Raw genomic sequence first — 14,290 nt, forward strand, 5'->3', positions numbered from 1 at the left:
ATGTGGTATGAGTAGCGGGATACGATTCTGGAGACACTGCTCTGCTGGCAGAGCTCTGCACAGCGGGGAGGAGAGAGAGAGAGAGAGAGAGAGAGAGAGAGAGAGAGAGAGAGAGAGAGAGAGAGAGAGAGAGAGAGAGAGGAAGAAAGAGGGAGGGAGATAGAGAGAGAGAGGCAGAAAAAGGGGGGAGATAGAGAGAGAGGGAGAGAGACAAAGAGAGGGGAGAGAGGAAGGGTAAGGGAGGGAGGGAAGGAGAGAGAGAGAGAGAGAGAGAGAGAGAGAGAGAGAGAGAGAGAGAGAGGGAGGGAGGGAGAGGGAGAGGGAGAGGGAGAGGGAGAGGGAGAGGGAGAGGGAGAGGGAGAGGGAGAGGGAGAGGGAGAGGGAGAGGGAGAGGGAGAGGGAGAGGGAGAGGGAGAGGGAGAGGGAGAGGGAGAGGGAGAGGGAGAGGGAGAGGGAGAGGGAGAGGGAGAGGGAGAGGGAGAGGGAGAGGGAGAGGGAGAGAGAGAGAGAGAGAGAGAGAGAGAGAGAGAGAGAGAGAGAGAGAGAGAGAGAGAGAGAGAGAGAGAGAGAGAGAGAGAGCACATCTCTCGGGCCCCACCCCTCCACTGCAGCAGCGGCGGCAGTTACTGGGACCCAGGGACATGGACGGATGCAGTGCATGGCAGTGCCCTGATTCGTAGGCTGGAAATTTCGGAGGTGTTGGCCGAGGCCAGAAGGTAATTAACTGGAGGTAATTTCTGTCACCAGGCACAGGGTCGCTCGTCTAGCATGAACGACAATCCAGATTATTCATACTGTGTTAGTTTGTTGGGAAAGGTTCAGGCACGGTGACACCAACCGACTGGCACCAGGGGGTGGTGCTAAGAGATGGTAATCAGCATAACTAGACCACTTTCCTACTCGATTTTTTTTTTTATAAGGTTCAACGTAGATAATATGTAGGTAATTTCTCGCATTGTTTTCCGCTAAACAACCGCAATGATAAGTGCTATAAAAATGATAACCGTTTATTTCGCTGAAGGCTAGTTTGCCGTATTTCGTATCACATGCAGCTCAATCAAATGTCAACGACCCTTGATAGAGATTAGAGACTCAAGGGAAATTATCGTAGAGATCAAAGGAAAAATATGTTTCAGCATTAGCAACAAATGCTCCAATCAATAACCATTACAGCATTACGAAGCAGGAACATCTGAATGGCATAATTATCCCATACGTATATTATCCTAACATAGCTCGTAAATATATACGACACGACCATGAGCGCTATTCCCCACTAACTACTCTAACCAACCGCATCATCCCAACCCCATCCCTTTCTTTCGTTTGCCACCGAAGCCATCCCGCTACTACCGCTCTGCGTTGTGCGCCCAATGAAACCCCCCTACCCCGCTCTCCTTACACCCCCAGGCAATGTCGTCAGCAACGTACCCCGTTCCGGGAAATATCCGTCATTACCATTGACGACACGGCCCCGGTGCCGTATTTGGGCACGCCGACGCTGTACACAACACAGATTTACGATGAGGCCGTGTGGCCTGCATCTTTGCACGAGTGGTAGAGCTGCGGTCTGCAGCTCGAATTGAGCTGCTAGAACCGCAGAAAAGGCTGCCAGTTCGCGCCGCCGGATGATACATTGATGGTTGAGACAGGGAGAGACCGGGATTTTTTTTTTTTTGGAAGCCGCATGAGAAGTCGCAAGGTCCTGAAGAAGACGGAGGCAGCTTTGTGTGACGTTTTAGTGATGTTTTAGACGTTTCTTTGAACATGACTGTGAATACAAATCAAACCTAGCGAATGAACATCACCAAGTGAAGTTTGATGGGATTCAATAAGGATAGGTTTGAGCTGTAGACTCACTAGCCGTAAATAATTATGAGCATCATTCACATCATGACTTAAAAAGTATATTTCGTAATTTCGTACCCACAGTTTTTGTGCAATAATTGGCGACCATTGTATAATCTATAGGTTTACCTATATGACGTGATATTTGTGACCCACTAAAAATCATTATCAAGAAAATGACGCAATTTCACCAGGGTTTCGAAAAACGAATTCCATGGTTTCTGTACCATGCATTGTAATCCGATACTGTAATCATCTGTTTTATGTCCAAATTAGCCAGAGCACGAGGTGAAAGGGGCTCATTGAAACAATAACAGGAAGCCGAGTGAGGCTAAACAGACGGGCCAGACAAGGCGTTTTCAAATCAACAAAGTGTGTATGCTGATCCAATAACCAGGCATGATACGAATTCAAAGTAGAACATTATATTTCACATCACGGCCCTCAAAAGTGCTGGATCACGCCTCTTTGTGGTAAAATAGCATACTGATTATGGCATCTGCACACAATTCTATCGCTTATATGTGTCCCAAAATTATATTTTGGCTTGGGTGTCGGAGGGGAATATTTGTCACTACAAAGGGCTGAGAGTGGAAAAATGCCAGTCAGAAAGGCACAATAGAGGGGAAAGCAGGGTCAACAATTTATTTGTGAATGTTATAGGATGTCAGAGCTGCCTTATAAGATAACTAAATCAAATATGGAGGGCTGCCATACGCAGATGCCCTGTATTGGTAAAATATGGAGTGAAAAATTGCTCTTCAAAATTGGAGGTGAGAGTGGAATATTATTTTGATTTGGATGTCACTTCCCACCCAAACTGACGAGTTTTGGGACACTACTCACTTATATTACATTTCATTTTTTGCGGCTAAATTTCAACACAAGTCGTAACTCAGAATATATGAAATCAAAAATACAATATGAGGGTCGCAATCAATTGCATTTACTCACTTTCAAAGCATATCTGCTGTTGTCATGCATACCTAAATTTAAATATTAGAAAAGATGTATGGATATTACCCAAACCTAACTGATAAAAAGCAATTTATCAGGGCATGAGGTTCACTGACCTGAAATAAATTCATATAAATTGTAACGCACCAGCTATTTGATTTCATAGATTTATAACAGAAGTATAGAGAGGACACACTCCAGTAACCTCCTGGGTTATCAAACGGCATTGAACATTTGTTTATCTCATTTTTATGTCATAAAAGAAGCCGCCACTTGGCGTCCGAACAAACGAGGAATTCGGCTCTCGAAAACACGGCCATCCCCCGTCTGGTGCGTATCATCAGCGCCGGCGATTACATGACGGTAAACATGGCTATCGTAAGCAGCGTTCGAGTCCATCGAACATCCGACGACGCCCCCACGAGGCGGCTGCTGGCGACGCGACAAACGTCCACTGATGGTGCGCCACTGCACGTCGACAGGACGCGAAACGGATGTTCAAGTGCATCACAGCAAACAAATCCACTGAAAGTTAGCGGAGATGATAAATGCATATCGGGTGAGAGCACTACGGTGTCCCTGAAACAAATCAGATGCGATAGGCGGTATTTCGGAAGATTTAGGGACGATGAAAGGATTGAAGAAAACGCGTAGAAGGCCCATTCATTACGCCACATCAACGAAACTCCAGTCCTCCAACCCCAAAGCCGAAGCCTAATCAACTACGCCGCTTACAGATACAGATACAGATATTTATTCGGCACCCCCACTGCGTAGATCATGGCCACGTCATACATGTCATACACATAAATGAATAAAGACACACCAGTAAAACACTTGATACATGTGATAAAAGCAGTAATAAAAGCGACAAAAAGGTACTCCAGTGCAGCGGGATAAAAACAACGATTTGAAATGCTACGAAGAAATACGCTGGTTCCACGCTGCAGTCGCTCTATAGAGAAAACTCATCTTCGCTAATTCGGTCCGAACTCTCGGCAACTGCAACTGTCCCCCTGCTGTTGCTCGAGTGGTTCGAGAACATACGTCGGCCCGACTGAGGAGCTTCTCTCGAAGATACTCTGAGGCGTTTGGATTTGTAAGTGTGCGTTTGATCATAGCGTTGTCCTGTATGCCAATGATATCCTCTATCTTTCCCCACTTAAACTGGCTTCTAGACTCTGTAATGTGGTCAAACTTTCTGAGACCCACCACAATCCGCACAGCAAAATTTAGAACTTTCTGCAAGCGATTTTTCTGAGTTTTATTGCAACCACCCCAGACAGTAGCGCAATACCGAATGTGAGGGAGCACCAGAGCTTCGATCAAAAGGTTGCGTGTGCAGCGTGGAATTCTGTTGCGCATCCTACCTATGCTAATGATGATCATGTTACATCTTTGAATGATGGTGGTGATGTGTGACTCCCACGTTAAGTTATCATCTACATTGACCCCCAGCACTCTTACGCTCTGCGAGGCAGACACAAATGAGTCACCGAATGAAAGTTGGATGTTCCTGTCGTCCATGTTTCTGCGCTGTGATTTGATAAAAACCATTTCAGTTTTCTCGGGATTGATTTTAAGCCTGTTCTGGAGGAACCATTCATGAGTACGTGACAAAGTGCGTTCTAGTCGGGAGTACAATGATTGAATGTTATCAGGAGTATCAAAATCGAGCAGCTGGAGATCATCTGCGTAGGCCACGATCTTAGTGTCGCACAGGTAAGAGGTGATGTCGTTAGTATACAATAAAAACAAAACTGGTCCCAGGATCGAGCCCTGGACGACCCCGTGGGTGATGGAGCGAGTCTCCGACTGGGCGAGAACAGTCTGCGAGCGGTTACACAGCCAGCCGGCAAACCAGCGGCTCTCGATGCCGTACCAGCCCAGCTTGTCCAGAAGGCGGCCATGCTCGACACTGTCAAAGGCTTTGGACGTGTCAGCCGTGATAAGGGATGTCACGGCACCCCTGTCAATGTTCTCTGTGGCATAGGTGACAGTGTCAAGCAGGGCCGCCTCCGTGGACAAGCCGGGCCTAAAACCGTACTGTTCAGGACACAAAACATGGTGCTTGAGCAGCGTCAATCAGCAATGGTTTGTTGTAGCCGTCAGGCATTCCCTTTACAAATGTCAAGGCTCCACAACATCACTTCAATCGTAATCCCAAGAAACACGTCAAGCATCTGAAGCATCATGACGTGTCGCCGACATGGATTTTCCCCAAAAGCGGCGCAGGTAGACGACACGACCACGAACAGAACAGGTGTCCCGATAGTCCAGGTGCCCGTGTGGCTGGACTGCACGGAACACATGGACCAGAGAGGCCGTGAAGGACGAGGGTAGAAACAAGTCCGCCTGGAAACCAAGCGGGGCCGCGGGGAAGACTGGAGAGAGCTCACGAATTCGACTGCAAACTTTGGAGTTCCCCCAATTCTTGTAATGTACAGAGACCATATTAACACTCAAACTTTGGTTGGTATTTGCATCGCAAAGCTTATCAGAAACTGGTAAAAATGCATGACCTTTTATCCTCAGCGAGAGTTCCCCATGCAAAAGCAACAGCCGAAGCATTTTATATGTACATTTCCCCGGCAACATTCCCTAATATACCCCGACCTCTACTCTACGTTCCCAATGTAATTCCGTCCTATCACCACCTCACCCCAGCTCGGTACGCTCCCAGAGACCCAGAGGACACCAAAACTGGTCAGGAGGCGCCACTGCATCACGCGCCCACCTCGTGCCTCCCAGTGCCTCTGTATGTCACTCTCACGTCGCGCATCACAGTTGCAGCAGTGCCCGAAGCCCCATCAACGCCCATAGCACCAGCCAAGGATGGGAGCACGAAGTGCATCTCAATAACACGAACGTAGTTTATCATTGACAACGATCCCGCCGCACCTCGCAAAGCCCTGCGGAATCGCAAATCGACGACACACCCCGCAGATTGCGGTTTTCCGACGTTCGCACGTGAAGGCGACTTCTGGAAACGACTCCTGCGCACTGTTTGATGACGCACTAACAAGATAAAATGTGATAAATAAGGTAACTGCGCTTCTCTACAACGCGACTCGGATGCGGGTCACAATTCCATTCGAGAGCATCGGTGAGCTACAAACTAACTAGATTCGCGGCAATCACGAATTGGCTGTGCAAATAGTTTGTAGAAATTCACGGAGACCTAACCTGACACGGGACACCAACGAACCTATGAGCTGAGCTGTGGAGCCAAGAGTTGAACTTTTCGACCATTGCAATGGTCGAAAAGTGACAATGACAATGCATTATCACGAGCCAAAGCTAACGGAACCAAAGAAGAAAAACTCAGGGAGATACGAGTCGCAGCTCACGGAGACCAAGAACGAAATTCACGGTACCACGGGCCGTAACTCACGGGGAAAAGGAATAGCGTCTGAGCTCATCCCGTGAGTTGTCTACAGAGCTGTGGCATACCGTGAGTCTTAGAGCGCTGAGACATGCGCTTCGCATTGCATCCGGATGGGATGGGTCCCAATCTCCTAGTGCACTCGTTCTCCATTTTCAACGACTTTATAGCCGCTAAAAAGCTAATAAATCATACACATTTCCGAGTTTAGTGGCTGTCGAATAACCACTGATGAATGTCAAACAGAAACAAGAAGAGCATAATTCAGAGGAGAGCCTGAGCTTCCTGGAGTACAGAACAACCCTGCCAAATCAGAAATATAATATCTAACGGAGAGCGGATATCGGTAAAAAGACGGGGCTTCGCGAATTTCATCCAATACTCCTAAAACGTCTTTATATAACGTGTGTAACCAGGCTTATCCAAAGGCGTGTGAAGCTCATAAACAGAGACCCAACGGCGCCAATTGGAAGTGACAGCCGCCGTGCACACATGACCATTCGCGGGCGCCAAAATGCACGGCTACTAGCATCAATTCATGGAAAATCTGCAATTCAAAAGCAGCGTGCATATGTTATCCGTCAACAGCACTGTGCAGCGCGAACAGACACCCGAAGGTAAACTATCACCATTGCAAAGGGCCTGCAGCACACGGCTCGGCTCGATGCTTTGAAATTCGAGAGGGGCCGTGGGCCAGGGGAGTCATTTAGTATCCGAGCCACGTTTATTTTGCTTCATAATTACTTGGCGAAACGACAACGTAGGAGACCACCATTCTAGGCGCCAAAAGTCTACTCTCACTGGCCTGGCCTGTCACTGAAAAATCCTCATAAATAAAAAACTCCCTTTGTCAGGCCTCCTAATTCCCCCCCCCCCCCTCGAAACCCCGACAAAGCTCTGTTGGGCAGTGCGACTTCTTCTCTATCAACAGCGCCTCCTCTTCCTGAGACAATGGTTCAAAGTCCAGGCAAGCCCGCAGTACCGAGGCACAGAGTCTGGTCGGCCGATAACACCCAGGGCACGGATGTGAGACGAGCACAGCTAACACATGGCCACGAGGAGCCACGGCTGCACGGTGATTATCGGACATGAAAAGAGTAACATAATTCGACAGCAGTAAGAAAGCCCCCATACCATCATACCACCTCAAGCATGACATCTCCGATATCCGTATGAGCCGATATGTTTTGCATCGGTTAATGGCTGATAATGACACAAGCTTTGCGTTTCATGAAACTGCATGGCCGCTGTAGCACACATGCGAAGTCGGACGGCTGAGTGGTTAGAACTTAGAGAACAACATTTCCAGCTGCAGCATGCTGACTATTCACCGTCCCAGCTGTGGCGGAACCCAGACGGTAATCCAGCTACGTCATTCTGCGGTCCGGAATAACGGTGAAGGGGTAGAAGGGATGGGTAGCGGGGAGAACGTGAGAGGGGGTGACGTGGGGCGGGGAGCAGGCAAGGGCGGAGTGGGAAGGGATGGAGAGAGAGAGAGAGAGAGAGAGAGAGAGAGAGAGAGAGAGAGAGAGAGAGAGAGAGAGAGAGAGAGAGAGAGAGAGAGGGAAAGGGGAACGGAAAAGAAAGATCGGAAGAGAGGAGGATAGAAAATGACGGAGTTAGGGAGACCGGCAACAAGAGAATAGGTACCTAGGTAGATACCGGCAAGAAGACAATAATTGATCCATCACCCTGACACCCTCCACCCGCCGTCGTAGGGTAAATTACCTTGCCAACGCACTTTGATAAAGCACCCCGTATGCCTGGTTTAATTTGCCCTTCCCTTTCTCTCTCTAGGCCAGAGGCCTGACTGGTCTTTGGCTTCGTGCACCCACCCTGCGGTCCTCAGTGCGTCTCCGGGCAGCTGGAGCAGGCGCTCTCACTCCCAGTGCGTGCAAGAAGGGCACACAGCGCCGACCCGAGAACAGCATAACGAGGTATAACGGACTCCCACAGTGATAACACAACCCCCTTCTTGCACGGGCTGATTGGGTAATCACGCGTTACGAAACGGAGTAAAACAGGACCAGTATTCGGCCTTTCCGACGAGAAGCGTTATGCAATGGACGACTATATGGGGTAAAATGTGCTTATTGGTATTGTTAATTCATTTTAATTTGAATTGCCTACTGACGGTGAAATAGGAATCATTGGGAAAGGTACGGTTTGCCTGATGGTTAAAGATAAGTCAATCAAGTTCCAATCCATATTCCTCTCAAAGATATCAATCGTTCCCGCTCTGGTATTATTTCCGCGTTTGACAGGTCACTCCATCCCCTGCTGTCGCTCGGGGGCACGACCTCAACCTGTAACTGCGTCACATACGAGCCCTGTCCGACCCCGAGGGGCGAGCCAATTACCCGACGTAACCAGCCCCACGGATTGCTTCCCAAGGCAACACGGACATTTAATGGAACTGAGAGAACAATATGAGATACGAAACGTCACGACATGCGAACACAGGGCGCCAAGAGAAAGGTTATAACACGACCCGACCCCCTCGGACAGCTCGCCTGAAGCCGCCTCTGCCGATTGGGGGCAGGGCCGTCCACAAAGTCCCGTGCAATTTCCCCCTTTGACGGGTGATTTCGGTCCTACTCACCGATGCTGGTGCTAATGGCGTCTGTCAGGTTAAACTTGCACATTTTGAGGCAGTGTCGGGGCTCCTTTCCGTACAAGCAGAGCACACAATTCACGCACAACCTCTCTCTGCAACGACTCGCGGCCAACTGGCTACAGTGACGTCACCCAGCATGGCCGCCCGCGGACCGCCGCCAGCCGGGGCAGGGGAGTGCGCAGGGCGGCTTTTCACTCGATTGGAGACAGGGTCACGGCGGAGGCTGTTTTTGGAGGCTAGAGATCGAGATGTTGTGCGTAAAAAGGCTGATTGATATCTATCGTGGGAAAATATTTCGTATCCGTGCATAAGGCCTAAGGGTCATTGGATCCATGAGAAGTAAGACCGTCTGCAGTGCGCTGCGTGCGGCCGGCGGGCTCTTCCACGGCACGTGTTTCCAGGCAGACGACACGTGACTGAGCCTGGACGGTCCAGCCAGGGTGGAAGGGCCAGTTCCAGGCTCGGCTCAGAGCCGGCGCGCCGCAAGGCGCGTGCACAAGCTGACCTTTGCCCTTTCCGAGCAAAGCGAGCAGAGGCGATTATTTGCAATTTTTGCAATATTCAGAAATAACGGTCCTGATGCTGGTGACGATTTACCAAGGAGCAAGCAAGTAAATGTATGCCTAATTTGGCCAGCATAAACTCATTGGCTTATCGTGGCCAAGCAGGCCAAGCTAGTACTGGCAGACATGATGTCAGATCTGTCATCACATCACCCTCTTAATCGTTAGGATTGTCATAGCTTCAAGTGCATTTGTTCATTCCTCGTTTCCATTTCATGGCGGTCTAGCGTTGAGCGCATCATCAATCAAATCGTTTATCGGCATCGATGTTGTGCTATAACTACATTGTTTGTAGCATGCTCGACAGCTTCAACAACAAAAAATTCGGCGATGCAGGCTTGGGCCTATATGTCATGGATGAAAAAGGAATAGGCAAATATAATATTTAATAATGAATAATGAATATATCATTATCTGTGAGTAAATTCCAATCCACAAATATGAACTTATCAGTTATTTTGTACTCACTAGACACCGGAGGACAAAGGATTAAGGAACGTACGAGATAAAACAGTCAGCGGTGATTGTAATAAAGAAGCCGGAGACGTTCCTCAGCGGCAGCGCACACACCTAACGGCCTAATTCAGGGTTGTGTGACAAAAGGAAAAAGAAAAAATCGGGCTCCAGCTGTAACTTGGCTCGTCAGAACGAAGTGAAATTGTGATCATAATTAGCTAACCTGTTATGTTCAAAATATTGCATCAAAACACTAGGGTCCCGGCCTTTTCTCCGTTCTACAGCATGTGCTCTAGATGGCCTCCATTTAGTTTCATGCATTTCGATTTCTTGAGACGCGTCACAAAGTTCCCCTTGAGTTCTCAGCTTCTTACAGACTGACTTGGGGATGGCTCGCGACGCCTTTGGGAAGAACCGTATACCTCCCCCCAAAAAAAAAATTGTCTTCGCTTACCTAGTTATTTCACCATGCACTTGTATTTAATTAAAGCCTTATCTTTCGACTATTAACCTGCAGCGGAGTCCCTGCATAAGGGCCATCTGTGGTCAGGTCGGTCACGTGACCTCACTATAATAAGTCAATCGCGGAAATATGAACCCTGTTATTTTGGAGCCGAGAACAAGCTAAAACAATCCGAAGCCGTGTTATTGAGATTTCATGACCCGCAGTGTCCAACGTTTCATTTTTGCATTGTTCTTGCTATATCATAATAGTTTTCGAATAGAAAACAGTTTTCCTAACAGTTATATTTTTAATAACTTTTGACGGGTCATAACAATTTTTCTTCAAGAAGTCTTGGTCAGATTGAGCTGGTGGGTCAAGAAAGCCACCGAAGGATCCCGGAAGACCTGAAAAATCGAAAAGTATGCGATATGATCTTTTTTGACCAGCTTCGTGGCCTGACCTGACCTCGACTCGACCCGAGGTCAACACCTGAGGCTGACCGCACCCAAACAAAAGTATAACATTCGACGCGACTGAGAATGGCGAAAACGATGGTTCAAAATCGCGGTTTCTCGACCCTTTTTGGTGAAGTTGTTTACCAAAAACTGATTCCGAATCTTGAGGCAATGACCTGACCTCAGGGGTCACCGGTTAACTTAAGACCTTAAAATAGGCAACCAATTGCTTTGTCTCGTAGTGGCGCACACGCTCGTTTTTTTTTACGAGACTCTAGCTCAATTGGGGACGAGACAGCAAGGGGAAGGGCCGTGCAAGCGAGCTAAGCAGAGCTCAGTTCCTCACAGCCAAGAGTCTGAGTAGCTGGGCGTAGTCGCCCACTCTCGCCGGTACACGTTGCAATAGTGTTGATAGTAAGGGGGCTGGTCTGTATCACTGACCACAACTTCCAGTCGTATCAATACTAACACGCGCGTCATGCGCCCTCTGAAGGACAGCACCCCCGGTGGAGGAGGCAGTCTGCCACCCAGCGCCGTCCAGGGTGGTAGGAAGGAGAATAGCTCATCAGCCATCGAAAGTTGGGAGCGTCTGGAACTCAGGCGGACTGTGAGAGCCAAACAGAAGATGGGACTCTCTCCCCTCCTGATAATTGCCGCAACGCTCGGTAAGTATAATAGTGGGTAATATGGTATGGGTCCGATACAATAATTACGATCAATAATTATCACACTGATGAAGTGATATCGAAACCGGTTTGTGCAATATATATGTGTTCACATTATCGCTTTTCACAATAATTACGCATGGTCTGATCTGAGGCCTCGCAAAATTCCGATTACAAATTACCGATCTCATAGACGCACGTAGTAACCGCGACATCGTGACGCGGCAGTGACATTGACCAGTGACATATCAGTGATCATGACCCGTGACGTGGCAGTGACCGTGAGTCTGTGATGTCGAGACACAAATGATGCCTGTCCCCGTGACGCATTGACGACCATAACCCATAACATATAACGATCGTGACCTAATGCCATATGAGTGATCGTGACTCCATGTCACAGCAAGGATCGTGGCCCCGTGACCCGTGCCGCAGGTGGTGCGCGGGCTGGCGCCTGTGACGAGCAGGAGCACGGCCGGCTTCCGCCTCTGCTGGTCACCTCTGCCGAGACGCCCACGGTTCACGCCTGGCCTGAGCAGAAGGTCGAGCTCCACTGCCGGCCGTCCCAGGCCGGCGGCTGTCGGTGGCTGAAGGACTCCAGAGAGCTGGGCACAGAGTGTCGTCTGAACACTACTGAGCGGGGCACGATACGGTGTGTCCGCGGAGAGGAGACGTGCGGCGCCGTCACACTGAAAAACCCGAAAACGCAGCATGTCGAACACACTCCACCGCCTGATGTCGATGACGATTACGATTACGATTTTTGGTATGAAGATAGAAATCAGTACCGATCTTGGACGTACAGAGGCGAGACCCAATGGAACCACAAGTCATCGACGTTCCTGTGCTCCCGCTCAGGTTTCATAATTCTCAGAAGTAATGTGTGTGATGGAATCAGACACTGCATCGCGGGCGAAGACGAGTTGAACTGTTCGCCGCCATGTGGACCGCCATTGGCAAGCGAACATACCAAACCCATCGATGTTAAGCGAGAGTACCTCAACGGCAGTCAAGTCACTTACGTCTGCGAGAGCGGTTTCAGTCTGGCCGAGTCTCTGAGCGGGCTTCGGCGAACTTGCCGCGCCGGCCGGTGGGACGGGGCCGCGTCCGTCTGCCGGCGCAATATCGCCCTAGGACAGCCAATCACCGTCACTGGTTTGCCGATGACAGACTGCAAAGCCGCTGTAGATGGCTCGCTGGACACTTGGTGCATGCTGGCACCCAGCGACGGCCCCCAGGCGCTGACTGTCCACCTGGAGGCTAACGCCACTGTGGATAGGGTGCTGGTGCGTGCGCTTGGTACTCGCTCTGCCGTGGCGCTGCGGACGTTGAACAAGACCGTGACGTTGAACAATGAGGTTGATTGTCCGTGTCAAGATCTGAACAGCGACAAGATAACCCCGCCGGTATCTGGAGGGCAAGTCTGTGTTTGCCCTGAGCAGGCGTCGACCGTCGGACAGTTCGAGGTGCGGGTGTCGGCCGAGAGAGGCGCCTTCCTGGCGCTCTCAGTGGCAGAAGTCGTAGTACTGGAGAGGTCCGACGATGATGAAGGAGACGAGTGCGCGCTCCTCGGTCATCCAGCGCACGGACGTTACGAGCCAACACAGACGGGCACTGTCAAACTCTCGTGTGACCCGGGCTACAGCCCGTCCTGTTCCGATCCTATCCGGTGTTCCGACCTACAGAGCGGCACCACCCGTCTTAGCTGCGTGGCCGCAAATTGTTCGTCACTGCCCACCATCCCCCATACGACGACCGGCCCGACGACTGGCACCGGTTGGCGCTCTGTGGTCGAGTACAACTGCGCAGCCGGCTACGCCCTGTACCCGTCCGAACAGAACACTACCTCGACATGCGGCTCGGACAGCCTCTGGTCGCTCGGTCACGTCTCCTGTGTCTCCGAGACCGATATCCGCGTGGTGGCCATGCGGCTGGGCGAGCAGCACGCGCGCAGCATGGCCGCACTGCGCGCCGAGCTGGAGACCCTGCTGATGGGCCTGAGGGCTGACCAGAACCGCACCCAGCAGCGGCTGAGCAAGCTGGAGCGCGATATGGCGTACCTGGGAGTGTATCAAAGGAGATATCCGACGGATGACGCTACCGAGCCCGCGCCCGAGGAACAGTAGCGCTTAACGCAGACAGACTGCTTCGAACCGCGCTCCGGTGACCCCAAACTCCAGAGGGCCGGCGATACGAACTCAGCAGTTGGAGATGGAGCAGCTGAGCCGTCCTTGCCGCCAGACATGGAGCTGTTCCCTGGGGTCTACCCATCCATCCCCAGACACTTGCATCTCTCTCTCTCTCTCTCTCTCTCTCTCTCTCTCTCTCTCTCTCTCTCTCTCTCTCTCTCTCTCTCTCTCTCTCTCTCTCTCTCTCTCTCTCTCTCTCTCTCTCTCTCTCTCTCTCTCTCTCTCTCTCTCTCTCTCTCTCTCTCTCTCTCTCTCTCTCTCTCTCTCTCTCTCTCTCTCTCTCTCCGAGGCTGATTTGAGCCGTTCTGGGCTGGACTGTCACCACCATGTAACCCGAGAAGCAAGAGAGCACGGTTTGCACGGGAGCTTAAATGCCACCGCTGCGCGTCGTGCAGGGGACAAAATACTCGACGTTGTTGCATACCTGGCCGCTGTTCGGTTGTCATCCAGCGCTGCCAACTATACCAATACCAACCTGCCTATGTGGATGTGTGTAGAATTCACAAAACTGTGCAAGGCGACGAGTTTTGTCGCGTTGCAAACAGCTCTTTGTTATAAACAATAAATACGATTATCACAATTCGTCATTCATTACACCTCTGCGTGCTCTTACGAGCTCTCTATAGTATACAAGTCCATGAGGTGCTAAGCCCTGTGGAGACATTCTATAAATGTCTACGTATGGCCAGCGTAGCCGATTCATGTCGATT

General features: G+C 50.2%; 2 protein-coding genes across 2 annotated transcripts in view; one reads left to right on the top strand and one right to left on the bottom strand.

Annotated features, from left to right (window-relative positions):
- LOC122370746 (cyclic AMP-dependent transcription factor ATF-5-like) overlaps window positions 1-9,225 on the bottom strand; it is a 47,425-nt gene extending 38,200 nt beyond the window's left edge. Inside the window, exon 1 of the mRNA XM_043346615.1 lies at window positions 8,793-9,225. Coding sequence (XP_043202550.1) covers window positions 8,793-8,835 — 43 coding nt within the window. The 5' untranslated portion in view covers window positions 8,836-9,225. The remainder of the gene's footprint in view (window positions 1-8,792) is intronic.
- Window positions 9,226-11,223: 1,998 nt separating this feature from the next.
- On the top strand, window positions 11,224-14,165 carry LOC122370747. Its single transcript, XM_043346616.1, has 2 exons — window positions 11,224-11,391; window positions 11,827-14,165. The coding sequence occupies exons 1-2, from the start codon at window positions 11,352-11,354 to the stop codon at window positions 13,515-13,517; spliced, it is 1,731 nt and encodes a 576-aa protein (XP_043202551.1). The 5' UTR covers window positions 11,224-11,351; the 3' UTR covers window positions 13,518-14,165.
- Window positions 14,166-14,290: the final 125 nt, after the last annotated feature.

This window comes from Amphibalanus amphitrite, unplaced genomic scaffold (genome assembly GCF_019059575.1).
Source record: "Amphibalanus amphitrite isolate SeventyFive unplaced genomic scaffold, NRLGWU_Aamphi_draft 001165F_arrow, whole genome shotgun sequence".
NCBI lineage: Eukaryota > Metazoa > Arthropoda > Thecostraca > Balanomorpha > Balanidae > Amphibalanus > Amphibalanus amphitrite.